The 26,241-nt window shown below is 49.3% G+C and overlaps 1 protein-coding gene across 1 annotated transcript; it reads right to left on the bottom strand.

The window, feature by feature from the left end:
- Nucleotides 1-2,903: 2,903 nt before the first annotated feature.
- On the bottom strand, nucleotides 2,904-23,981 carry GDAP1L1 (ganglioside induced differentiation associated protein 1 like 1). Its single transcript, XM_010958718.2, has 6 exons — nucleotides 23,689-23,981; nucleotides 16,698-16,890; nucleotides 15,514-15,687; nucleotides 12,404-12,501; nucleotides 11,535-11,649; nucleotides 2,904-3,274 (listed from the first exon to the last, which is right to left on the bottom strand). Exons 1-6 carry the CDS (start codon nucleotides 23,866-23,868, stop codon nucleotides 2,931-2,933), a joined length of 1,104 nt encoding a protein of 367 aa, XP_010957020.2. The 5' UTR covers nucleotides 23,869-23,981; the 3' UTR covers nucleotides 2,904-2,930.
- Nucleotides 23,982-26,241: the final 2,260 nt, after the last annotated feature.

Here is a 26,241-nt window from a genome sequence, read left to right as displayed (position 1 = left end):
ATAGAGAAAACAGGTAGAGGCTTTGGCTTCAGACCGGCTCTGCCACTGTATTAGTCAGCTATTGCTATAGTAGTGCTTTGTGACAAACCACACCTGATGGTTTATGACAGCAAATGCTGGGCCAGCCTCAGCAGGTGAGCTCTGCTCCAGGCAATGGGCCACCTGGGCTTGGTTCCAGGCCATGAACTGAGCTCAGGTCTGTTCTACTTTCATGCTAAAGTCCAGATGAAAAGGGCAGCAACTACCTGGGGCCCATTCTTGTGATGAACACTGAGGCACCCAAGCCCAAGCCAAAGCACATGGCATGTTTAAAGCCTCTGCTCACATCACGGTTAGTCCACTAACATTCCACTGGCCCAAACAGGTCACATGGGCAAGCCCAGCATTGATGGGGCAAGGATTAAACTCCACCCACAGTAGGAGGTGCTACAAAGTCACAAGGCAAGGGCTGTGGGTGTCCAATCCTGTTAGGGAATCCAATAATCCAATCTACCACTTTTACCTGGGGACTTAACTCTCTGAGCCTCTGTTTCTTCATCAGGAAAACATAAAAAGCAATTTTGCAGAGTTAGGAATAATTTATGTAAATTTCCTAGTTCATAGTACTCAAAGGATGGCAGCTTTTACTATTATCAGCTCTATTTTGGAGATGATAAAACTGAGGGCTTTAGGCAGTATGGATTCATTCCTAGGGAAGGACCATTAGGTCTTTGGAGATATGTTGAAATGACCTGGGCAATTCATTCTGTGGCTTTGGCTGTGAGCATCTGATGAGCTGAAGAAGATATGACCTTCAGCAGCCCTTACTGTCCTCCCCAACAGGCATCTTCCTGTGTATGCTGGGGAGACCTTTCTCACAGTGTGAACACTGGGGGCACCCATTGCCACAGTCCTGGTGGTGGTGGTGTCTATCTTCCTGACAAGACTGAACTTAGATAGCCCCACATCCTCTCCTTCTCTGCATCCCTTCATGGTACCTCTTAGAGGCTCAGCAGGGGGAGGAGGGTATAGCTCAGTGGTAGAGTGAATGCTTAGCATACATAAGGTCCTGGGTTCAATCCCCAGTACCTCCATTAAAAACAAACAAACAAACAAACAAACCTAATCCTCCCCCCACCACCCCAAAAAAGAAGGCTCAGCAGATGGTGGATTCTCAGTAAATGTTTGCACGGTGACTTTTGCCCTTACCCAAGGTTCTTTCCATGACATTCTGAGAGACACTCACTGAGTGATCCTGACCAAACCCAGACATCAGCCCATCCAGGGCCTCAGTTTCCCACATGTTGAACAGGCATGTGGGGGTTCATGGAGTCTTTGAGTTTACGGGTCTCTCCAGCAGTCTGCCTGTGCGTCTTCTCATTCACAGTGATTCCGTGTGTCAGAGGCTGCTAGCTGTCCACCAAGATCTGTTCTCTTCTTCCTTAGCAATAGGCTGTCCAACCAGAGACTACGTTCGCCAGCCTCCTTTACAGCTGGGTGAAGCCCTGTCCTTGCATCCTTACCCCTGGAATGTGAGCAGAAGCTATGTAACCCTCCACCATGTCTAGGGCCTTAAAATACTGGATATGTGCTTTTCCATCCTCTCTTTCCTTTCCTATCAGATAGAACCTGGCCTCCCCAACTCAAGCCTTGGGCTCCCCTAGAAAGCCATCCATCATCTCTTCCTTCTCTCCAGAAGTGAAATGGTCTAACATCAGTGAGTTTGGACCATGAGAGTCAGGAGAGCTGTACTCTTGTACAGCACTGAGCCTGAACATCGTGTCTCTACCCCTCTGGCCCCAACCTTTGGAAATCAGAGCTAGACGGACAAGAAGGGTTTAGAAATGAAAAGCCACTCCTCCTCCTGGATGCTTTATTAGGGGCTTTCATTGGTTTCTAAGCATGAGCAGCAGTGACACCCAGACCCTCTCCCAACATGCAAAAGGCACAGGGAAGTGAACCACCACCAGGGCCGGCAGCGTGGATGCAGAGACCCTCCCCGCGTGGCATGGTGGGGCATGGACGGGGAGCCCCGAGAGTGATGGGGAAGGCAGGCATTAAAGGATATGGCTTTGGCAGAGGCTGGAGGCGGGACCTGTGGGCCATCCACCTCCAGACCCACCCCCGCACTCAGGCCACGGCTGATCTTCTAAGAAAAGATCAACATGGCTTTTACTGAAAGGCCACCTCACATGGTAGGAAAACTCAACTCCAGTTGGGAAGAGGAGGATGGACACTGCCTTCAGGGACTTCCAGCAAAGTGCCAGACCAAACATACTGGCCAAAACTAAGAGGGGAATGGGAGGGTGTGCTCATGGTGTTGGTCCCAGACATGGCCTGTGATTGGATGTCACTGCTTTGGCTCGAGCCAGTGCTGTCTCAGTTCAAGTCCAGGAGAAGAATGAAGCCCCTTCTGATCTTCAGGGGCCCCCCATGGGGTCTCTGGGTCTCCAGCCTCACCGGGAGGTACCACTTAGAAGAGCTGAGTCTTGATGTTGGCTTTGTCCTGTGGAAGAATTCCCTGGGCAAGAGGGAAGGGGAGGCGAGGGGTCAGGCCCTTCAAGCCCCCAGCACCTCCCAGAATCTGGGACCTGGTGAATGGAATGGCCTGGGACTCACCTCAGATCCTAACCAGTCCCCATAGTTTCATCTTGAGACCTTGAATTGAAAAAAAAAAAAAAAAGGCATTCGTGTTTTTGTTTCTCTCTCTCTCTCTCTCCCCCACTCTCACTTACTTTCTCTCCTTTAGTAGAGCCGTGGCCTCAACTCACGGCACTGGCAACGTCTACTCCTAAACTATGGAATGTTTTCACACTGACAATAGAATTACTCCAAACAAGGGGCAGGAGGGGCTGTCCAAGTGTTCATGAGACGGTGCGTTACCGAGAGCTTCTTGGGAATCACACAGCACAGAGACACCAACAGTCAGACACCAAGCCCGGGGCCTGGCTTTAGATGTATTTTTTCTTGAGGTACCAGTAGGCAAAGTAGCCCATCCCACCCAGGGAGCCCATGAGGAAGGATGCCCCAAAGAAAGACGGGGGTTTCCGCTTGACCAGCCGGAACGCATTGGGGATGACAGCCGACAGCAGAGTGGTGTGGATATCGCCGAGAACTTTTCGGAAGGCAAAGCGTTTCTGGACCCTCTCAAAGAAGGACTGCAGGTTGGGCCGGCTGCCATCTTCCCAGTATTTCTTGGACAGTCCTAGGAATTTGAGGCGGTGCAGGGTGGCTCCCAGGAGGACATCAGCGAGGGTGAAGGCACAGCCACAGAGCCACAGCTCACATTTCTGCCCTAGAGTGGAAGAGAGAGGAGATGGGGGTGGGAGGGGTCAGCGTTCTCCCCACCTCCCCCATACACTCCGTCCTCTCTTATCAACGCCTCTGGCTCCTGCCTGCCTGCCGTAGCGGCTCCGCAAGGTCGCCCACTCCTGTACAACTTCAATGATTTTTACCATATGTATGTACTACCTCTGTTATTTTTTTCTTAAAATCAACTGACTGATAAAGTGCAAATACATGTATTTAAACTCTGGACTCATATATCCCACTGCCCGTCTTTCAGCTCCACTTGGGTGTCCACTCTGCATTTGAAACTTCACATACCTAAAACTGAATTCTTGACTGTCACCCCCAAACCTACCACACTCATCCCCATGTCAGTAACAGCGCCTCGATCCTTCCAGCCACTCAGCCACAAGCCTCATGCCATGTCGAAATCTTCTCTTTCTTTCATACCCCACATACAATTTGTCAGCAGTTCCCATCAACTTTATTTTCAAAACATATCCCAAGTTTGATATTACCTCCACTGTTACCATCCTGGTCTTAACAAATGTTATCTTCTGCCCTTGACTCCCTAAAGTCTATTCTCAGCACAGCAGCCAGAGGGATCCTGTTAAAACTTAAGTCAGATCCTGTCCTCCTCTCTGATCAAAGCCCTCTAATGACCCCCTGTGGTGATTAGAGTAAAAGCTGCCATCCATCCAATGGCCTGGAGGTCCTACGTGATCTGGTCCCCAGGTACCTTTCAGATGGAGGATTCTACTCTCCCCTCCCCCTTAACTCACTCTTCTTCAACCACACCAGCCTCCTTGCAGTTCCTCATTCCAGGCACGTTCCCACCCCAGGGCCTTTGCACCTGCTGTTCCCTCTGCTTGGAACACTCTTCACCTACAGAGCCGCAGAGCTTGCTAGTCCTCCACCTCCTTCAGATCTTTGCTCAAATGCCAACTTCTCAGGCAGCTTCACTGACCACTCAGTTAAAATTGAAACCCCAACCCCAGCAGTCACTCTCCTCCTCCCCTGCTTTGTTTTCCTCCATACAACTTAGCTCCCTCATTCCACCATGTATTGTAGATGCTCATTTTGTTTATTGCCTGTCACCCTCTACTAGAATAGAAGCTTCACGAGGGCAGGAATTTGGGTCTGTCTTGACCACAGCTGCATTTCCTGCACCTAGAACAGTGTCTGGCTCACTAAATCTTTACTTAATCAATGATGGATGAAAAAGGAAACTGTATTATAAACAATGTCATTTGCCATAAACTATGTGCAACGATAAAAGTGCGTATAAGAAAACCAAAACAAACACTATTAAGTTCCAGCTGGAGACGCTTGCCCGCCAAAAATCTCTGAGCCCAAGACTTGTTTATTTGAAGAAAGGAGCAGATATTAACACATAACCCCTTTATATACTAACATCATACTACTACTCTTTCTTTAATCAAAAGAACTGAAAAGAATAATTCTCATTATGTGGTTTTGTATTATTTATCGCCATGGTCATGTGTCATCTAAAATTAGCCTGCGTGCCTAGGGAAGACTTTGTTTTGTGCAACATGTTTCCCCCAGACGTTTAGACTTGAGATTTTGGAGCCCCTTTGGTCTCCTACATCACCTCTAGGCTCAAAAACCCTAAATTTTCCCCACTGACTACACGTTAATGTCAGATTCCTTTGCCTGACTTTTAAGCCCTTTCAGTAGTTAGTTTTGTTCAAACGTACTTCTCTGATCTTGACTTACCTTGATAGGCCAACAACGTTTCTATCAAGCAAGGCACGCTCATTTCAGCCTGTGGCTCTTTGCCCCTGCTGTACCCCACGCCTGGAATGCCCCCCTCCCTCTCCACTTCCTGTGAGGTCTGCTTTTTGGGGAAGCTTGCTTCTGCACCTTTGGAGAAGTGTTCCTTTCAGCTCAGAAGTTCCATGAGCCTAATGCCTCTACCCTCAAAGTCTGAGCATCCTGCCCACCCCCTGCTGTCATTCTGTGTCTTCATGTTCATTCATTTACTCATTTATCCAACAAATGTTTATCTGGTAGGATGCGCTGGGCATGAAGACTTGACAAGACACAATGCCTTCCCTCAAGGGGCTCATGGTCTCACGGGAGCAGGAGTTAAAGTGTAATGAAAGCTCTAATCAGAAGTTTGTTCTTGAATGTGGAACCTTCAAAATGCCTGTGTGACATCTGAGGGGAGGTGGTGTCTGCAGTGAGAGGTAGAGGTGTGCATCATCAACAGTGGGATGGCTTCATCGAGGGCATGAGTGGAGACAGAGCTGAGAACAGGACCAAGGGCTGAGCTTTGGGGCTTCAAGATTTAGATACTGGGCACCAAGAAACAACCAGCAAAGGTGCATGAGAAGGAGCAGCCTGTGAGGTGGGAGATGCCCCAGGAAAGTGAGACGTCCCAGAAGCCAAGATAAGAAAGTGGTCCAAGGAGAGAGCTCAGCTGAGTTCAGATACTGCAGAGAAGTCACAGAAGAGGAGGCTGAGAGTTGGTGATTTGGCAACCGGTGACCTTGACAGGAACAGTTGGGGTAGATGCTGACGATGGAAGTCTGGTTGGAGGGAGTCCAAGAGGGAAAGGGAGGAGAGGAACTGGAGACAGCGTGCAAAGGTCACCCTTTCAAGGAGTTTTGCTGTAGTGAGAAGGACACACCCATAATGTGAGATGGGTCAAGAGAGTTTTTGTAAGTTGGGAAGAAAAAACCAGCACGTTGATGGGAATGATCTAGCCAAGATGGGAAGTGATACTACAGGAGAGAGTGGAGAGTGACTGATGGGGATCCTTGAGTGGATGGGTGAGCACGGATGGCACCTGGTACACAGAGGAAGGGACTGTGTTTAGCTCCTTCGAGAACAGTTCATCCTTGGTAATGAGAGGGAGTACGGGGAACCATCTTTCATCAAATCTGAGTTGCCGTCCAGTGTAAGACAGCCACCCTAAAGAAAACAAGTGATGCCGATTAAACTACTAATTGTGGGAAGCCTTCCAGTTTCAGAGATGTTGGGATGTGACTTAGCAAAGGTGCATCTTAGAATTGATAAAATACGGTGTACTAATGTTGGGGGGTGGGTAGTTATGGGGGTCAGACTGTGAAGGGAAGGCACAGCCTGTGAGGTAGGAGACGAGCCAGGAGAGTGTGGTATAATTTCCTTAATCTGTACAACAATCCTATCAGATAGATGCCATTATTAGCCCCATTTTACAGATAAGGCAATCAAAGCACAGAGAGGTTAAGTAACTTGGTCAAAGCCACACAGCTAGCAGAGGGCAGAGGAGAGTTGGATTTGAACCCAGGCCATCTGGTTCCAGAGTCTGTGCTTGTAACCACTACATTAAGCTGCTTCTTTCCACATGCAAATATTCACACATGCATGTATCTCCACAGACACACAGGCCCCTTTCAATAGGTGGGTGCATTCTTTGAGTCTGTGTAGATCTGTGTGTCTGCATCCTGCATGGCGTGTTTGTTTACCCATGTGAATGCCTGCTCAAATCCCTGCAGCTGGTTGTGTATTTGCATGTGGATAGCCACACGCATGGGCATTTGTGTCCATGCAGTGAGGGGACTACCACAGGCATAAGTGAAGCGTGTGTCCACATCGTTTGGTGTTTGCCTGCAGACAGGTAGATAGTTCACAAGCGTGTGGGTGTGTGTCGCTATTTAAGATTGTCCATTCCTGTGTTTATGTCTGTAGGCAAACACTGATAGACATGACTATGTATGTCCGTGGTCACGGGTAGCTATCTGGCATGTGGCCGGAGGGCCTGACCCCTTCCGTTCCCTCCTTCCTGCAGTTGTGTGTTCCTTCACCAAGCCACAGCCCTGGATGAACCCCATCTTGTCCCTTCTCCGAATCTGCCAGCTGAGCCTGCTGGAGACACTTACCCTGACCGGTTACGCTTTAAATTCCTGACCACCAGGCCCAGGAGGGCCGGCAGCACTGCCCGGGTCCTGGAATAGTTCTGGAGAAGGTTTGCTTCCTCTCCCCTTGCGGAGACAACAGCACATCTTTCATCTTCTCTCCTCATACCTGGTCGTTCTCGCTTAGCTGATGACATCCCCTCACCCTTCATTCAGAAAATAGGAGCCTTCGGACATGAAAGCCCTCACCCCACACCGTGAAACCCACACTCCAAGCCCGTGCGCTTGCCACCCACTGAAACCAGGGCAGCGTGATGCGCCCATGCACAAAGCCAGGTCCTCTGCAGCTCCCCGCGTCCATCCAGCGCTGCATCTCCTCCCGTACCCTTTCTAGATCCACCCTCCCCCCTTCCCCACGCTGCTCTGGCCCCAGGAGGCCGATGCGACAGATATACCACTGGGGCTCCAGGGAGGTTTGGCCAATGGGGAGCAGAGGCAGAAGATAGGACGGGGTGGGGGGTGAGAGTGAGGTCAGGGTCTTAACTTCCCTCAGTTTTCTTTCTGCGGGTCATCAAGGGTTGACTGTGACCCTAGACTGAAAGTCACAGCTCCTATCTTGTGGCCCTCAGCACAGCCTCTCTATCCTGGTTCTGAATCCTCCCCAGCCTGGGTACCGCACTTCTCCATGTGGTTCCCCTGGGTCCTGCCCACACGTCTGTAAAGGGTCCCTTCATGAAGCCCTCTTGATTTACCCCATTTGAGGGCACTCTGTGTTCCCCTGGGGAGCTCTGCCTGAAGTACACCCCTCCTGTCGGCTCATGGACTCGGCGTCATGGTCCTGCATCACTGGTTTCTCCTTTGCACTGGGTCATTTCTACCAGCCTGAAAACACACTCTTGCCTCTCCTATCGCAAGATAAAATTCCTCCCTTTGTCCCGCATCTTTCTTCAGGCACCACCCCATTTCTCTCTTCCTCTCTACAGCTATGCTTCTCGAAAGGGTCGTCTGTCTTCTCTCCTTTCCTCCCATTCACTCTTCAGCATTTTGCCCCCATGTGCCAGTGAAACTGCTTGAGACAAGGTCACCAACAGCCATGGGATGAAATCCAGGGGATGCTTTCCCATTCTTGGTTTACTCAGCCTCTCTGCAGCACCTGACACTGTCTTCTGTCCTTAAAACAATCCTTTCTGGGTTATGACACAAGAGTCCTCACACCCCAATGGCCACTCTAACTCAGTCAGCTTTGCCAGCTCTTCTGTTTCTAACCCCTCTCAATGTCAGGGAGCCACGGGGAAGGGGTGGTAATTCTAAAATATGATACAGTATTTGTCTTTCTTTGTGGAATCTAAAAAATGATACAAATGAATATATATGCAAAACAGAAACAGACTCACAGATTTAGAAAACAAACTAACAGTTACCAAAGGGCAGAAGGGAGGTGGGAAGGGCAAATTAGGGGTACAGGATTAAGAGATACAAGCTACCATATATAAAATAGATAAGCAACAAGGATACACTGTGTAGCACAGGGAATTACGGCCATTATATTGTAATGACTTTTGATGGAGTATAATCTGTAAAAATACTAAATTACTATGCTGTACACCTGAAACTAATATGATGTTGTAAATCAACTATACTTCAATTAAAAAAAGAAAAAGAAAAAGTATGCCCACAGATTACTTGATACATATCTCTTGGGTGGAACCCAATTTTCCTCCTCTTGAATACGGGCTGTATTTAATGACTTGCTTCAAATGAACAGAATGTGGCAGAAGAGACAGAATTCAACTTCCAAGGATAGGACATAAAAGATAATGTGGTTTCTGCTGTTTCTGTCTCTCTGGGGTCACTTGCTCAGGAGGGAAAGCCAGCTGTCATGTTGTGAACAAACTCAAGCAACTCTGCTAAGATGCCCATGTAGTGAAGAGTCAGGGTCTCCTGCCAACAGCCAGTGGGGAACCTCTAGTTAAGACGCATGTGAATGAGCCATCTTGGATCGTTCAGCTCAGAGTATTGCAGCCCCAGCCAACAGCTTGACTGCAGCCCGCATCACGCAGCCCCAAATTAGAACCACCCAGCTAAGCTGTTCCAGAATTCCTGACTCACAGAAAATGTGTGATATAACAAATGTTTTTTGTTCAAACCACTGAGTTTGGAAGCAGTTTGCTAAGCAGTAATAAATAACTAATACAGCAGGGTCTTCATTCCTCTTTCTGTCTCTGTCTACTCTCTTCCTAGGTGAATCATCCAATTCTATGGCTTTAAACACCACGTATATGCTGAAGACTCTCAAATCTCCATCTCCAAATTCTGGCCTCTCCTTTGAAAGTCAGGTGAGAATATTGAATGGCTTATGTGACATCCCCTCTGGGGCGTTTCAAAGGCATCTCAAACTCATTCGGTCCCAAATTGAACTCTCAGTTCCCCCTTGCCCAGATTAGGAAATGGTACCACTTAGTAGCTCAGACCAAAACCCCAGGAGTGACCTTTGATTCTTTTCCCCACCCACCACCGCCCTCCCCTCAACACCCTCATGCCTGTTCATTTTATTTCCAAAATACGTCTCAAGTCTTTCATGCCTCCCAATCTCCACTGCCACCATCTCAGTCCAAGCCACCATAATCTCACCTGGGCTTCCGTCTGCTTTGAAATCCATTTCCACAGCAACCACAGTATTTTTAAAAGTAAAATCAGAACACCTCACCCCTGGGTAGATTGCAAGAATGGCCACAAACTCCTCCCATTCCTGCACGCATGCCCCCTTGCAAGGGCTTTGCTGCCCCTGCCATCAAGAGGTAGAGTCCAACCATCCACTCTTTTAATCCTGGGTCTGTCATGTCACTTGCTTTAGCCAGTGGGACTTTAGTAAATGCAACACAAGCAAAGGCTTAAATGTGTTTGCACATTGGGCCTTTGCTCTCTTGCTGCTCTCAGTAACCCTGTGATCACCATCATATGAAGAGCCTGGCTTAGCCTGTTGGATGATGGGTGAAATGTGGTCCAGCTACTTCCACTGGCCCCTGAACACTCTTCTGTAATGGCCCCTCCCCAACACCCTCTCTGATGAAATGAGAAAGTTCTTTCTTGGGGTATGTATTGCTTTTACTTATTTAGCCATACTATGCTTTTTTCTAGAAAGGATTTAGGAGAGCTGGCTTCAGCATGCATGACAATGTCTCTTGTTTAGGACCTTAGGTGCCTGTGTGTGCCTTGTGCTTGAGGCCTCAGCTGTGAAATGCTGGAACCATCAAGGGGGAGCCTGTTCTTGCCCTAACTATGCCATTTAAGAGCTGTGTGACCTTGAGCAAGTCATTTCAACTCTGAGCCTCAGTTTTCTTATCTGGAGAATGTGCGTGACTTTAGCTGTCATATGAAATAAACTACTATGTTCCAGGTACTGTGCTGAGTGCTTTTAATTTTTAAGAGTTCAACAAGATGGCGTTAAGATTTTCAATTGTACTATTATCATCCTGTTTCACAGATGAGGAAACTGAGGCTCCAAAAGGGAAAGGAACTTGTCCAAGTCACACAGTATAGGCAACAAAGCTAGAACCCTAACTCAGGTCTGTTTGACGCTAAACCCATCTTTTAGAACACCGTGCTCCACAACCTTCGCATGTACACAGACCTGTGTGTGTGTGTGTGTGTGTGTGTGGAGCTGTGAGTATAGCAGTGTATGTTGCATGGGTTACACAGGTTTGTATTGTTGGGGAGACCAGACTAACAGGCCACCTAAAACAGAGCAAGATGGGAAGGTCCTGAATGAAATTTAAAGAATGGCGTTGGCAAAGATGGTGTGTAAATGTAAAAAAGAGCATGGTGGTGTGGAGAGGGCACTCCATGCTGGAAGAGCTGCAGGAGGCAAGGTGTGGAAACAGGAATGAAGCAGGCATGCTTGGGGTCCAGAGAAGAGAGCCACTTGAGAACAGGAAGAGGGAAGGTCAGAGAGTCTGGGTGAGCCTGGATGTCTGGCTGAAGCATGAAGGAGCCATAATATATCCTTGAGCAGGGAAAGGTGAGATGGTGTGGTGGGTATTAGTCACCACCACCACTACCATCATCATCTTCATCAACCTTTATTAAACACCTACTATGTGCTAAGCACTCTCCATATATTATTTTGTGCAGTGCTCAACATCTCTCTGAAGTAGGTCTTATTATTATCCCCATTTTATAAATGGGAACCTGAGGTCCAGGGATGTGAAGTACCTGACCCATGGTCATTCAACTATCAAGTGGCCAAGCTGGGACTTAAACCTAGGTCTTCCTGACTCCATGGCCCATGATCTTAACCACCCAAATGGTTCTCCAAGATCACTGGGGAAAAAGATGCTGGGGCTGTCGTGGAGAGGGTGGGCCGGATTGGCTCCAGCACCCACCTGCCCCAGAGCTGGCACCCACCCTCGTTCTCGAGCTTCCTCTTCTCCAGCTCAGCCTCGATCTGGTCCAGCACCATGGCCAGCTCCCCAAGGATCTTCTTCAGGTAGCTCACATCATCATGCTCCAGGATCTTGGCCTGGGGGCGGGACAAGCAGGAGCTAGAGGAGCTGAGTTGGCCTCAGTAGAGCAGGGATGACCAGGGATGGAAGGATCTTGGCCCAAACCCCCTTCTACAAACCCAGGCTCCAAATATCCCCTCAAGTGCATAGGATACCCCACTGTTACAAAGCACCCTCATCTGGTGCTCACAGCTGTCCTGTGAGCTTGGCTGTCCTGGCCAGATCCCTTTCATGGGGCTGGTCCACTCATACACCAGCTGCTGTGAGGGCTGGTTGATAATGGCTCATAGCTGCCCCTTCTTCAGAGAATTGCTCTCAGCCAATGAGGAGCTTCCTGAAAATATTTGGGATGTAGCCGATAACTGGCTGATACAGGGATGTAGAAGTTTGTCTCTTTATATCAAGAGACAGACTTTGTGGTGCCATTTGTGCTCCAGAGCCCCCTGTGGAATCAGGTGAACTTGGCCCCTTCCTCATTCCTATCCCATCCTTACTGGGTTCTCCTCAGAGCATTCCCTTAATACCACACTTACCCAAGAACCTCTGTCTAATGCTCTACTCTTAGGGACCCAAACTAAGACATGAGGAAAGTGAGACTCCAGGAGGACAGTGACTTGCTCAAGGTCAAAGAGCCAGTAAAAACAGAGGAGACAGGATTGGGAAAGCAAGCCATGGTTTTTCCATTTCTGCTTAAAACCAGCTTCTCCCAGTTGTTCTTTTCCATGGAAAAGATGGTGGGAAAGGGGACTGAGCAGGCTAGGAGGCACTCACCATGAGCTTCTTCTGCTTAGAAAGGTAGGGCTCAGAGAGCTGGGGCTCCTCTTCATGGTCCAATTTCATGAAGTCCGTGGTGGCATTGGCTAAATGTCCTGCAGAGAGAATAGGAAAGGTCCTGTTCTTCTGATACCTGGTGCTCTTCCTTTCCCTCCCCCCACCTGACTTGGAATAGGTCCCATTCAAACACTAATCGGGGAGGTAACAATATCAACAGGCATAACTAGTAGACACTATGTCACTACAGGCTGGGACATGGGGATGGGTGAGATACCATCCTGCCCTAGGCTCAGGCTAGTTGGAGAGACAGACTGATAAGAGATACAGATGACACTGCACAACCAGTCTCTAATGAAGAGTGAACACTGGGCCACCTGCCTGGGGCTCAAGGTGTCAAGAAACCTCACTGAGGAGGGGACTCTAGGGGATGAGTAGGAATTTGCCAGAAATGAATATCACCCTAAACCCAGGCTACCTCATACTTCAATGAATGTCTCCCCTTCCTGTAGTGAAGAAATAGGTTCAGAGAGGCTAAATGGTGTTCTGCACTAGTAAATGACAAGCAGATTTTAATCCTGGATCTGTCTGGTTTTCGGCCTAGCACTCACTCACTATAACCCACAAGTAAAAACTTGTTTAATGCAAAAAACCAAAAAACTCTAAGAGACCTTGGTATTTTGAAACTTCTACTTCTGGTGAAGCAACTTCCTTGAAGGTTTAGGGACACATTGACCATCTTTTCTGGGAAAACTGGCCTTTTAAAGATGCCAGAAGACCAGGGTGATAGAATGTCGGTCAGTGATGGAACTCAAGGCAGCAGGCTGAGAATTATTCTTAATGGGAGAGAGGAAGTGTCCTAAAATCTAACTTTGACAGTCTAACTGTAAGCAGTGGGTTTTATAAGAAGAGGTAGAAGTATTAAGTGGGATAAGATCCTGGGGTGTGTTCCATGATTGGGGCAGAGTTTCTCTGGGATTCTTAGCCAGTAGGTCTGAGACATGGTGGGTCAAGTGTGTGGTGGTGCCCAGTCCTGCCCTGCCCTCTCTCCTGGGCCCCAACTCCACTTGGACATCCCTTAGGACCCTCAAACTCATCCAGGCTCAACCAACCTCATCATCTTCTCTGCTCCACCTGCTTCTTGTCTGCATTCTCCCCAAACTGCAGCACCCTTGCCCCACACTAAGCCAAGCCAGATGCCGTATGGTTGTACTCACATCTGTCTTCTTTCTCCTCCCCAAACCACATCAATCCCAGCTCCTGTTGATTTTCCTGTTTAATCTTTCTCATATTTAACTTCTCCCTTTCAATCCTCTGACTCTCCTTTAGTTCAGACCCCCCCCCCATTAATCTCTTGCCTGGGTGATGGGACCCACCCCTGTCAACTGCACTCTCTCCCCTCCAAGCCCTTCTCCCTGATCATCCTTGGATGTTGCTGCATCCCAGAAGTCTTCCATGACCCCAGAGTCTGGGATGGGCATCTTCTCTGGCCCCACGGCCTCTACATTCCCCTTACCATAACACCAATTGGTACTAGGTTAGAAAAATTTAAATCAATTAGTTTTGAACAGGTTATACATACATACTTATCTAAAAATTCAAACAATATTAAAAAGCGTATAGTGAAAAGTAAATCTCTCTCCTCTCAATCTGTGGTCCCTAAGATCTGCTCCTCCCATCTTCTCATGCATCCCTCCAGAAATAGTCCTGGTGTTTGCAAGCACCTGGGTATCCATTAATGATAGCACACTAGATGCATTTTTCTACTTACTAATACATCTTAGCATTCCACATGCCTATTATTTTTTAACAGCTGCACAGTATTCCACTTTTTGTAAGTACTAGAATGTATTTCCCCAGTTCCCCAATCATGGACAGCTGGGTTATCCCAGCCTCTTGCTACTAGCACTGATGCTGCAATGCATATCCTTGTACACACTTCTTGGTGCACACATCCACCTGTAATGGCAGGACAATCTCCAAGGTGTGGGCCTTTTTATATTTGATACAGAGTGCCAGACTTTCCTCCTAAGAGGCTGTTCAAATTTACTTAGTCCTGCTCTGTAATCACCTGGCCGTTTGTCTTTCTGCTTGAAACTGTGACACTGTGAGGGTAAAAGCTGTGACTGTCCCCATCTGTTCCCAGCCCCCTGCCCAGGTCATAGAGACCTCATAAGTGTTATTGACTGAATGGGGTCAGGACAATATAGATAAATCCTGAATCTTGTTCAAGGGTACTCTAAAGGGACAGAACTGAGTTCCACAGCCTGCCCCACTTTAGGACATCAGCCTCATTCCTTTGAGAGGGAGGAAGTGACCATTTACCGAGCACCTATTATCTACTTGGAACCATCATGCTTCATCTGTGTATAAGACTCCATGGTGGTGTCTGCATAGAGCCTGGACCAAAGTCTGTAAAAAGCTGGTGATGGATGATCTGATTTAATCCAGCCCTCATCTACTGGGTGCTGAAAAATGAAAGGGTAAGCTTGGCTGCGGACACATCCAGACTGGCGGTTAGGACCATATATGTGATGCTTGAATCTGAAATCAGACACCCTACTGGGGGCCTTGCAATATCTGGGCAGCCGTCCTTGGTGACACCAGCCCTGATGTCACTCTGTGCCCTGGGCTGCCAACCCCAGCTCTGCAATCCTTGGGCCCCAACCCAGGTGTCTGGGGCTGGGATGCCCATGGAGAGATGTCCCAGCTCCCATGGACAAGACAAGCCTCTGGGGAGGGAGGCGCAGATAGCCCTATAGGCTCTGTATGGGATGGCAGGACAAGAGGAGGGGGCAGGAGAGGGGAACGAGAGAGAGACAAGGTGAGAGAGAGAGAAAGAGAGAAAGAGATTGAGACTGACCCAAAGTGAGAGACAGAGAGCTGAACAGAGACAGGCACAGGAATGGAAAGGTGGGCAGAGGCAGAGAGATATCCACAGGGAAGAGGCAAAAAGGAGGAAAAGGAACAATAAAGGGAAGAAAGCCAGTAAGAGACATGAGAGTGGGAGGGAGAGAAGCAGGAGTGAGGACGCCTTTAACGGGAGGAGGTGGGCAAGGACAGGATTACCCTGGGGCTCCTGCAGCCCTCACCCCGACTCTGGCACTCACTGCGGATCTCGGCCGTGGCGTACTTGGGGATCATGGAGTCAGTGGTGAGCTCGGGGTGCAGGATGCAGCCGTGCGTGTAGGCATCCATGGGCAGCGCATCCAGGAGCTCACGGTACTGCAGCACCCGCGCGTGCTGCGGGCTGCCTGCCTCGGGCATCAGCGCCACCACATGCTCTGTGGAGTACAGCCAGGGTCGGATGGGGGGCGGAGGACCCAGCCTCCACCACCCGCCCCCCTGATTCAGAGAGGCCAGCCTCTGGTACCCCATCCCCCAACACCAGCATCTTGGAACCCTAAATGTCCAGAGGTTTGGGGCCCACCCCCTTTCCTTGACCCTTGAGATAAAGTCCCCATCAGGTTGACCGGGGATCCTAATGGTTCTGGCCATCTATCTGTCCTCAGTAGAGCCTGCCAAGCTGTCCCCTGAGAGGCAGCTCCTCAGCTGCCAGGCTTCTTGCCAGGTGGGGGTCTAGGTCTAGTGTTGCCGCACTTGGGGAGACACTGGGAACCTGGATGTTTGAAACTGAACTCCTTGATTTCTAAATGTTGGCAATTCATATTCTTAAACAGTGTATGTCTGGGCCCTGATTCCCTCTCAGCTGCATTTGCAGCCTCTGCCATGGGCAGTGAGCTCCTGAACTTGAGCAAGGGCAGGCGGAGGGTGCGGGGAGGCAGGGGAAGGACTCGGGGTTCTGTGGGGTTCTGGGGTGTCTGGCCCTGCTGATGTCTGCAAAGCTTTAGGGTACCTGGGCCCATGTCTGTGGGGTTTCCAGAGAGGCTGTGGCACTGACTATGCTTACAAGGTTTCAGGGGGCTGGGCCATGCCCGAGTCCTGGCAACCCTGGGAGATCTGGGCCCTGTCTGTGGGGATTTAGAAGGGGGTCTGGGTCCTGCTTATGCCTGACTGGCTCCTGATGGTCTGTGGCCATGCCTGTGACTCCGGAACTCTTGGGGAAGGGCCCCAGTGCTCCAGTGAGGGGTGGTCTGGGCCATGCCCTTTCCCTGAAGTGCTGGGGTCCCTGGGGATCTGTGGCCATGCCCGTGGCTCTGCGGTTTCTGGGGCGGGGGGGAAGCTGAGTCCTGCCTGTAGCCCCATGGTTCCTTTCTGGGGAGACTGGCTCCAGCGGGTTTCCGCAGGCTTCCCAGGGTTCGGGGGCCCTGTCTGAGCCCGTGCTGCCCCCTACCTCCCGTGAAGGTGCGCTCCACGTAGTCGATGATCTGGTCGTAATCGCTGATGATGTTGTCACGGTGGATGATGACAGGCACCTCCTCGCCCAGGTTGAGCCGCATGAACCAGGGCTCTTTGTGCTCGCTCTGCGGCAGGCTCACGTCGCGCTCCTCACATGCCAGGCCCTTCTCGGCAATCACCAGCCGCACCTGCAGGCGCCAGGGTCAGAGCGGGGAAGGCGGGCGGACATAGGGGGACACTCTGCCTAGGTGGGGTGGGGGCATGCAGGGAGGGAGGTCAGAGGTCACACACAGAAGGGGACACTGTTGCTTCCAGCCCATTCCTGGGCCCACTGCGGTGCAGGTGGGGGGATATCTCCCAGAACCCTTGTGCCTGGTGATAGAAGGAACATAGCTCTGCTCTGGGGACAAGGGACATGCTGCCTGGTAGTTACAGGGCTGGGTTTCATAGCTGGGCATACCTGGGATAGGGTTTCTGGCTCTGCTGTGTTTGTGTGAGTATGGGCAGATTCCTTACACTTTCTGAGCTTCAGGGGTTTTCTACTTGCAGAATTGAAGTATTAATAATCATTGTCATTATCATGATTGGACTCTCAGCCTGGCCTCCAGGTGTGGATCTGGCCAGGAAATTTGCAGAAGTTCTTATCATCATTATACTCAATAGCAAAATTTCTTAAATTCTTTGAGAAACAAAGTTAGGTGAAAAATAATTTGCCAACATCAGCCAAGCCTTTTATTGGCCCCAAACACCTTCCCACCTGGTTGTTGGATGCTCACAATAGCCTTCCAGAGGAGAGCAGAGCAGGGACTATCTCCCCATTTTTCTTGATGAGAACTCTAAAGCCCAGAAAGGGCAACTAACTTACCCAAAGTCACACAACCAACTTAGCAGTCGACCTAAAACTAGAAGCAGTGGTTCCTGACTCCTAGACCAATGTTCTCTGCCCTGAGGGCTCCTTCCAGGGAGTCCTGGGCCTGCCCCTTCCTGAGTCTTTCTCTATTGTCTAGGGGGTCCCAGACAAACATTTGAGTTGTTAGATGCTAATGGAGAGCCTTGAGGCTGGGCCTGCGCCAGACCCAGCCCAACATTTCCAAGCTGGAAGATGGTTAGTGATAACCTAGTGCAAATGTCCCCTGTCTGTGAACTGAGGCTTAGAAAGAAGGCTGGATTCTTCTGGCGTCCAATGTTCCCACCAAAAGGATGGCAAGCTCCACTCCTATATGTGCCTCCCTACTTCCAGCTCCAGCCCGAGAGAAAGAGGGGGCATCCTGAGAGAGGCAAAGGCCTGTTCTCACTGAGCATCAGTGTCCCCCCTACACATTGAAGTGCTAACTCCTGAGACTGGGCATCCCCATCCTCCCTCCCAGATGCCAAGAGTTAAGCTCCCAGAAGAGGCAATGTGATGTTATAGTCAAACGTTGGGCTGGGTGTCTGTCAGTTCAAATCTCAGCTCTAGCACTTAATTGTTAGATGACTTGGCTTTACAAGTAAATTTATATCTGTGTGCCTCAGTTTCCTCACCTGTTCAATGGGAATCATATCAGCAGTTCCTTCAGAGGGCTGTTGTGAGGCTTAGATACATTAGTCCCTGTGGAACAGTGCCTGGCATACAGTAGGGAGATTGTGTCTTAGCCACTTGCATTAGACAAAGTTTTAGAGGCAAATAGACCTGGACTTGAAGCCTGGCTCTGCTGTTTATTTGCTGTGTGACTTTGGGCAAATCCCTTGACCTCTCTGATTCCTAGTTTCTGTGAAATGAGGACTGTAATTTACTCCTTCAAGGTTGTCAAGAGGTTGAGATGGAATACATGGATAAAGTCCCAGGTTAATGCATGGGTTCCAACATCACTATTATTATACACACACACACACAAACACACACGCACACACACAGAGACTGCCCTGCACACCTGGTTGATGTCCTAAAGTACTTCCCCCACAGCTAACATGAATAGCCCCTTCTGTTTCGTGGACTATGGGGAAGAAGATATAATCGGCCCCTGAACCCTCAGCCCTCATCCACAGATTCATTTGCTCTAATAGCCAAAAGCAGGTCCTGCAGGCAGGACTAAGAGGCAGGGACTCAGGTCCTCAGCCTGGCTCTGCCATGGCAATGTTGTGTGACTTTAGCACTCTTGCTGCCCCTTCCTGAGCTTCCTTTTAATTATTTGTAAAATGAGGGGCTGGATTCCATGTTCACAGCATGCCCCGTTGCCCTGCGGCAAGCTGACGCTGCATTCAGATCCTGCAGGAGACATGGCCAGCTCTGCCCTCCTTGGCAGGGGGAGGGACTGTGGCAGAGAGTGAACACCTGCGGGTGGCATCTGTTGGGTCTAGGTGTGTGTGACAACTGCATGAGTGAGCAAATATCTGTGCGTCTGTGCCTGTGTGTGCACAAGTGTGGGTGTGTATGGATGATTGTACAAATTAGTGTGAACATTCAAGTATTGTGTGAGCATGTGTGCATGAGTGTGGATATGAGCGTGAGTGTGTGTGTGCCCATGTGTGTTTGTGTAGTTGTGAGTGGGCAGGAGCAAGAGTGTGTGTATGTGTGTTTTAGAGGTAACTGAAGGGTGGTACCTGGGCGATGGAGGAGCCCCAGAGCAGCTGAGGCTGGAGTTCTGCTGGACCCAAGCCACCCCATTCCCTTCCTGCTCATCCTGGCATCCTCCTGCCAGGCTCCTCCCCGCTATCCAGCCTCTGGGTCAAACTGGGATCTCTGAATGGATGGAAACAGAAATTAAATCAGGCCTCCTCCCTTGGCAGGTCCAGACGTTTGGCCTTCCACCCTGGCAGGGCACCTGCTCCCAGGGTCTACTCCCCAGGCCTTGCCCTTGGACTCCAGTGAGGGTGCCTGGTAGGGCTGCAGCCTAGGGAGGGGACTATCTTTAGAGGCATAACAGTCCTGCTTGGAGCTGCTTTGGGGTCATGCCGGCAAGCAGCCAAGGAGACTTTCTCCTTTAGTTGAGCTGCAGGACACAGCCATGTGCAGTCCTGCAGGGGAGGGGGTGTGGGAGGAAGTCAGGCCCAGGGGAAAGGCAGGCAGCCACCAAGGCCATCTGCCATCTCTGCCTCCTGGAGGCTGGACTACACTTAGGTGTTCATCACTGAGTGTGACCAGACATCAGCTATCTCTGGGCAAACTATCTCCCCTGTGGATGCTAGAAATTCACCCACTAGTGCTTCATTGTCATGGTTAGGCACTGTCCCCTCTCACTTAGGCCCTTGTTTGTGAGAAAACTATAATGGGCTGGGTTGGTGTCTCTGCCCAGTTGTTTAGTTGCTGTATGACTTTGTAAAAGACACTTAGAGTCTCTGAGCCTTAGTTTATTTATCTCAAATATTTAAAAAATTTTTTAAAAAATCAATAAGCTTTATTTCTTGGAGCAATTTTAGACTTACAGAATCAAATATCTTTTTATGTAACATCTTATGGCTTTTATAAATGCACCACTTTTCAACACTTGTTTATTGAGTGTCTACTCTGTGCCAGGTCTTGTTGTAAGTACTGGAGACTCAGCAGTGAACAAAAGCAAAGATCCCTGCCCTCAGGGAGCTGACATTCTAGTGGGGGGAGACAGATGATAAGCAGTTAAAATTGATAATGGTATGTCAAAAGATAGTGAGTTCATTAGAAAAAAGAAAAAACATAGAGTCAGATAAGGGAAATTCGGGGTGCTGGGGCACTGGGGAGACAGGTGGCAATTTTAAATAGGGTGACTCATTGAAGTGGGTCTCTCTGAGAAGGTGACCTTTGAGCAAAGAATGAAGTAAGGGAGTGGTCCACACAGAGTTCTGAGGAAGGGAGTTCCAGGACCCTCAAGAAATTCGCAAATAAATGTTTTGTTATTGTTAAAAGAGAGGTGATGGGGAGCCAGCGCAAAGGCCCTGAAGTGGGAGCATGATTGACATGTTTGAAAAATGGTGAGGAGGCCAGTGTGGCTGAAGCAGGATGGATGGGTGAGATGAGAGGAGAGGAGGTCAGAAAGGGTCACCACAGGGGCTTTTAATTGAGATTCCCAGACTCAGGGGTCTGTGAACAAATTCAGGGAGTCCTTGAGCTAGGACGGGAAAATTACATGTTTATTTTCAGTAATCTCAAACTGACACTTAGCATTTTCTTCAATTAGGAGAGTAGGCGACAAAGCATGGTAGTGTTAGCAGCACCTGTAATATTGTCACCACTAGGAATCAGATCTTTTCATCACTTCACTGCTGTTGCAGTTACATCAGTCACAACTCCAACATTCCAGTAGTTATCAGTCCTGCCACTAGACTGTGATATGATGGGTTAATATAGAAACATATATTATTATATAACAAATTTGTTTTGAAAATATGTCAACAGCTATACTTCAATATGATTGGTTTCCTTTCTAATCTAATAATCCTGTGTTTTTTTTTTATTTTTCTGAGAAAGTCCATAGGCTTCCCCCAATTGATAATGGGCCCATGACCCAAGCAAGGTTAGGATCCTGCAGTAGGACCTGAGGCCATGATGAGGACTCTGACTTTTTCCCAAAGGGGCTTGGGAGTCACTGCAGGCTTCTGAGTGAGGAGTGGTGAGATCTGTAGTTTCTGCCTGTGGATCTCCTGGGGGTAGGTGTAGGGGTGGTAAATGGTCAAGTGCAGCATGGACAAGTCTGCAGGGCCAGTGCCTAAGAACTTCAACAGCAAGGCCAAGGTGGCAGGTAGAGATCATTTACTTCCCTTCCTCCATGTCTGGGAGGGGCCCCCAGGAACTGTTCTGCATGTAGGCAAGGCCCTTTAGGACTGACAGGATGGAAGAAAACTTGCCTGCTATCCTCCTACTTTGTGTCAGACACTTAACACATGTCCATGTCCTCTCAATTCCCTAGGCATCCTGCAGGGTAGGATGTAAAAGTCCCCTTTTCCAATGAGGATGTTAAGACACAGAGAGGTGAAATGACTTGTCCAAGGTCACGCAGCCAGTAAGCACTCAAGATAAGACTGGAACCCAGAACCATCTGACTGTAGAGCCCATGTGCTTTCCACTAGGCTACACTGCCTCTAGAAACTACCATGGGCCCCTGGGCAAGGAGAAGGCCCTGGCAGGAGAATGTTAGGCTGCCTTGGTCAGAGGCTTGGTCACAAATGGGATTGCAGAGGGTGGTCCCATTCCTAACTGACGGGCCACCTTAGCCCTGAGCTCAGACTGAATAAAAAAAGATTCAGGAGGCTTCCACAGGAGATGGTGGTGGGAGGTATCACCCCTCTGCCCCTATCCAATCATGGCCACTGGGGCCTAGCTCCTAGGTTCTGGGCAGGAGGAGATCCTGGCATCTGGAGGTCAGTCTGATTCATCCCCCAAAACCCAAAAATGTGCATAGAGCCTGGCATGTGGTAAGTGTTCACCACACATGTATAGAATTCATGGACGAGTCCCAGCATGACCTTGGTTAACTCCAACTGCTCTTTACCAAGCACTTTAGTGATATCATAACACCCGCTATTAACAGAGCCTTGACACCACGCCAGGCACTGCTCTCAGCACTTATTGTGCATCATCTCATTTCACCATCACAATAGCCCTCTGAGGAAGGTACTGCCATTAGCTCCATTTTACAGATTTTAAAACTGAGGCTTTGGGGAGGCAAAGTGACCTGCCCAAAACTCCACAGTGAATTATTGGGGAAGATGACTCTCCCACTGGGGACTGTCCAGCCTCAGAGTTTGTACTGTATACCAGCAACCACTCAAAGGGGAACTAGTGGACAAGCTTCATCAGCATCATCTGGTAGCCTGTTAGAATGCAGCATCTCACTCCGGACTACTGAATCAAATACCTTCATACCCACTGAATCAAAATCTCTGGGATGGGACCCAGCATTCGGTGCTTTAACCAGTAATGTATGCGCAAGTTTGAGTAGTGCCAGTCTAGAGCACTAAGCTATACTGCCTCTTCAGTAACCCTTGAGAAGGGGTTGCAATTAGAAGAAATAGCTATTATTATTATAATCCCATTTTCCAGAGGATGAAACTGAGCCTGGACCAAGAATCAAACCAAAGAGCCTGGCTCCAAGGCCCTATCTCAACGAAATCTGTTTCTCCATCTGGAAAGTGAGTGAATGGAACAAAAGGATCTTCCAGGGAGAAGAGAGGTCAAAGGGTCAGGCAAGGGGTGATGCTAAGGCCCCAGCAGGACTTGCTGCTGGGACTTGGCCATGGTGCTGAATCCATGCCCCACAGCCAACCAGGGTGGGAGACTGCGCCCCTAGAGGCACCCTGGTCTTACAGGCACAGTGCCCGAACCTCACCTCCCAGGAAGCGGGAACCCCAATAACTCAACACCAGGCTGGATTCCCAGCTGCCTTCCAGTTCCCCCGGGTCTGAAAAGGGACTGTGGGGCCGTCTATGCCTTTAAGAGCAAAAAACACAAACCTTATGGGCCAAGCTCAGCTGGTTTGAGGAGATGGGTTAACTCCTTCCCTCTCAGCTCAAGATTAGGGGAGGTGGGGGGAGGGCTGGGGACAGATACTTCAAGCCCCAGTTAGAGGAAGGCCCCCAGTTGCATAGAGGAGCAGAGGCACTGTGACCTGAAGGCCTGTGGGATCTGGGACAGCAGCAAGGAGGGAGGGCCCGCGATGGGACTAGCAGGGCTGGAGGCTGGACCCCAGGGTGTGCTCCTCCCCGCCCCCTCCCACAGGCCGCCTTCCCAGCAGTGCCCATTCCCTTCCCCTTGCCTTTGTCTCTTCTCAGCCCTCCAACAGACCGGGTATTTCTGGGAGGGAAAGAGGTAGAATGGGTGTTCCTAGAATTAGGGACAGTGCTCCTGGGGCCCAAGACAGGGCCATTCACCTCCCAGGAGAGCAGCCCAGCGTCCCCGTCCTCCAGCTCCAAAACCCCAGATTCTACCCTCCAGTCTCTCACGAGGTCTTCAGACCCCTTAAACCCTCCCGGATCCCCTCCCCCAAGCCTCGTAGCCACTGGGCACATCGGGTTCCCCTGCTCCCTCCGAGCTCTACCTTCTGCGAGCTGAAGGACTGGGTCCAGTGGTACAGAACCAGGCTCTCCTTGGGCCAATGGGCGTGGCTGGCCGTCTCGGGCGCGTCGGGGGCCTCCACCGGCTTGGCCGCATCGCTCTCCAGCGCCGAGATGGGCCACCAGCTGCAGTTAGTGGGGGTCAGGTTGTTGGGGGTCGCCATGACAGCCCGAAATCAGAGGGAGGAAAGAAGGAGGCTCCGGCGGGTGGCGGCGGCTCTCTCGCCCAGCATCACATGGCCTCCCCGAGCCTGCCCCTCTCCTTCGCTCCCTCCCTCCCCTCTCCGTGAATGTCATTACTCACTGGGCAAGTGGGGGAGGGGCAAGGGGGGATCCCGGGAGCTCCTTTCCTCCTTCCCTTGGCCCGCCCCTGGTCTGTGCCAGAAAAGCCGCCAGTCCTGTCAGGCTCAGTGGAAGGGTGCGAGGAGCCATAGGAAAGTGGTCCATGCCCCCAAATAGCTAGAATCTGGCCAGCCGCCTGCCGAAGATGCCACCATTATAAACGCATTCTGCCTCTCAACCTTCTAAAAGGCATATAGGACAACTGGTGTTATAGGAATCCATTCCTTTTATAAGCTGGTGTCTGGAAATAGCTTGTCTCTCTTTGAAGCTGTTATTTTCTAACTTTTCTCCTGAAAGACCTCTAAGGGCGGAAGGGAACAAACTATGATTTATTGAACAAACACTTACATAGCACTTACTGTGTGTGTCCAGGCAGTGCCGTAAGGCCTTTACAACCATCAGCTCATTTAACCCTCACAGTAATCCTATTAGCCTCATTTTACAGAGGAAACTGAGGCACAGAGAGGCTAAGTGACCCTGCCCAAGGTCACCTAGCTAGTAGGTGGTGGAGCCGAGATTCGAACCAGGCTCCAGAGTCTATGCTTTTAGCCATAAGGTCATACATAATATGATATTAATATAAATGACAACACAGCGAGCATTTATCAGCCCAAGCACTTTACACACATCACTCGATTCATCTGCACGGTAATCGTTTTTCCTGGATGAGAGAGGTGAGACTCAGAGATGTCAAGTCGTTTGTCCAAGGTCACATCTTCACCTTAGGAGACTGAGGCACAACCAGAGGAGCCCTGTAATGCCTTTGTCGTCACATGGTTTATCCTAAACTTTCATGGGAACTTTACATAAAGTTCCTTAATATACCCTTACTTACCTTGCTATGAAGTTTTATTTATCATTGAGCAAATAGATGCACCAGGAAAATAAACTTCTTAGGTTGCCCTGCTCCCCCATGTCATGCTACCAAGGACTCCTGGGCCCAGACTGATAAGCATGGCTCTGGAGGAACCAGTGCTTTTCCTTCTATCAGATAACAGAAGTTCTGTGGCCCAGGGGTTTCCCTTTTTGCTTTGGCTGCCAGGAAGCTTGGAGCTACATTTTCTATTCAGTCCCAGTCACCACATTAGCCTTTCTGGTTCAGCAAATCTCTTTTTATGAAAATGTCATTTCTTCTTTCTCCTCTAAGTGTCTTGTTCACAGTTTGATTTTGCAAAGAAGGATATGGTATGTCTTGAGGGAAAACGCAAATGTCTGTGAATTCAGGGAAGTAAGACCTTAGAAATTTGATCAGTGGGGAAAATCTGGGCCCCTATTTGTGTCTTTTACCTGAATGCATCCAGAGAGCCTGACTCAGAGCAGCCACATTGAAACATGTATTATTTCTCTCAACAAATATTAATTGTGCACTCACTATGTGCAAAACACTTTTTGAGGCAAAGTGATAACACAGACACTGGCCTACTCTTTGCATTTTTCACTCAGCAATACATCTTGGAAAGAGCTTCCTATCAGCACAGGTCTAATCTATAATTTACAACAGTCCACACTGATGCACCATAACAAATTGATGGATATAAGTATGCTGTTTCAAGTCTTTTGTTATAAAAACAATGCTGCAGTGAATATCCTTGTGCACATGTTTGAAGATAATCTGTATGATAAGTTTCTAGAAGTGGAATATATGGATCAAAGAGTACGTCTTTGCCAAAATCCCCTCTAAAGAGGCTGTACCAATTCATACTCCCCACTAACGATCTACAAAAAAGCCCATTTCCCTACACCCTTGCCAACATGGCAAATTTTTTTAACTTTTTCTTTTCTGTGGGTGAAAATGGTATCTCATACTTTTTATTTGCTTTTCTTTTATGGCATTTTATTATTTTTAAAATTCCAAACATATAAAACAGAAAAGAAAATAGCTCAATGAACACCCATGTATCTATCACCTAGATACGCTCCATTATCAGGGTTTGTACAATGGTTTTCTAATTTTGTCCTTTCATCTGCGTGCATCAGCTGACATTATTTGAATTGCATTAACTATAAGTGGAGTTGACCATCCTTTCAAATGTTTAAAAGCCATTTTAATTTCTTTCCCAGTGAGTTGTCTGTGTTTCCGTGGGGACCTGGGCAATTATAGCACAGCATGATGAGTGCTGTGACAGTGTAAGGACATAGGGTTGTGGTAAAGCTGGGAGGGACATCTGGCCTGCCCCCCAGGCACCGGACATGCC

The sequence above is a fragment of the Camelus bactrianus genome, chromosome 19 (genome assembly GCF_048773025.1).
Source record: "Camelus bactrianus isolate YW-2024 breed Bactrian camel chromosome 19, ASM4877302v1, whole genome shotgun sequence".
NCBI lineage: Eukaryota > Metazoa > Chordata > Mammalia > Artiodactyla > Camelidae > Camelus > Camelus bactrianus.
The sequence above is the reverse complement of the archived record's forward strand: the minus strand, read 5'-3'. Positions and strand labels throughout refer to the sequence as shown.

Bases quoted from the DNA above. Each gene is read 5' to 3' on its own strand.
- GDAP1L1 (XM_010958718.2), bottom strand. From the start codon at position 23,868: ATGGCGACCCCCAACAACCTGACCCCCACTAACTGCAGCTGGTGGCCC. The intron at 12,502-15,513 runs GTGAGTGCCAGA...TTCTCTCTGCAG, and splicing joins CGCCACGGCCGAGATCCGCA to GACATTTAGCCAATGCCACC. The intron at 11,650-12,403 runs GTGAGTGCCTCC...TCCCGCCCCCAG, and splicing joins CTAAGCAGAAGAAGCTCATG to GCCAAGATCCTGGAGCATGA.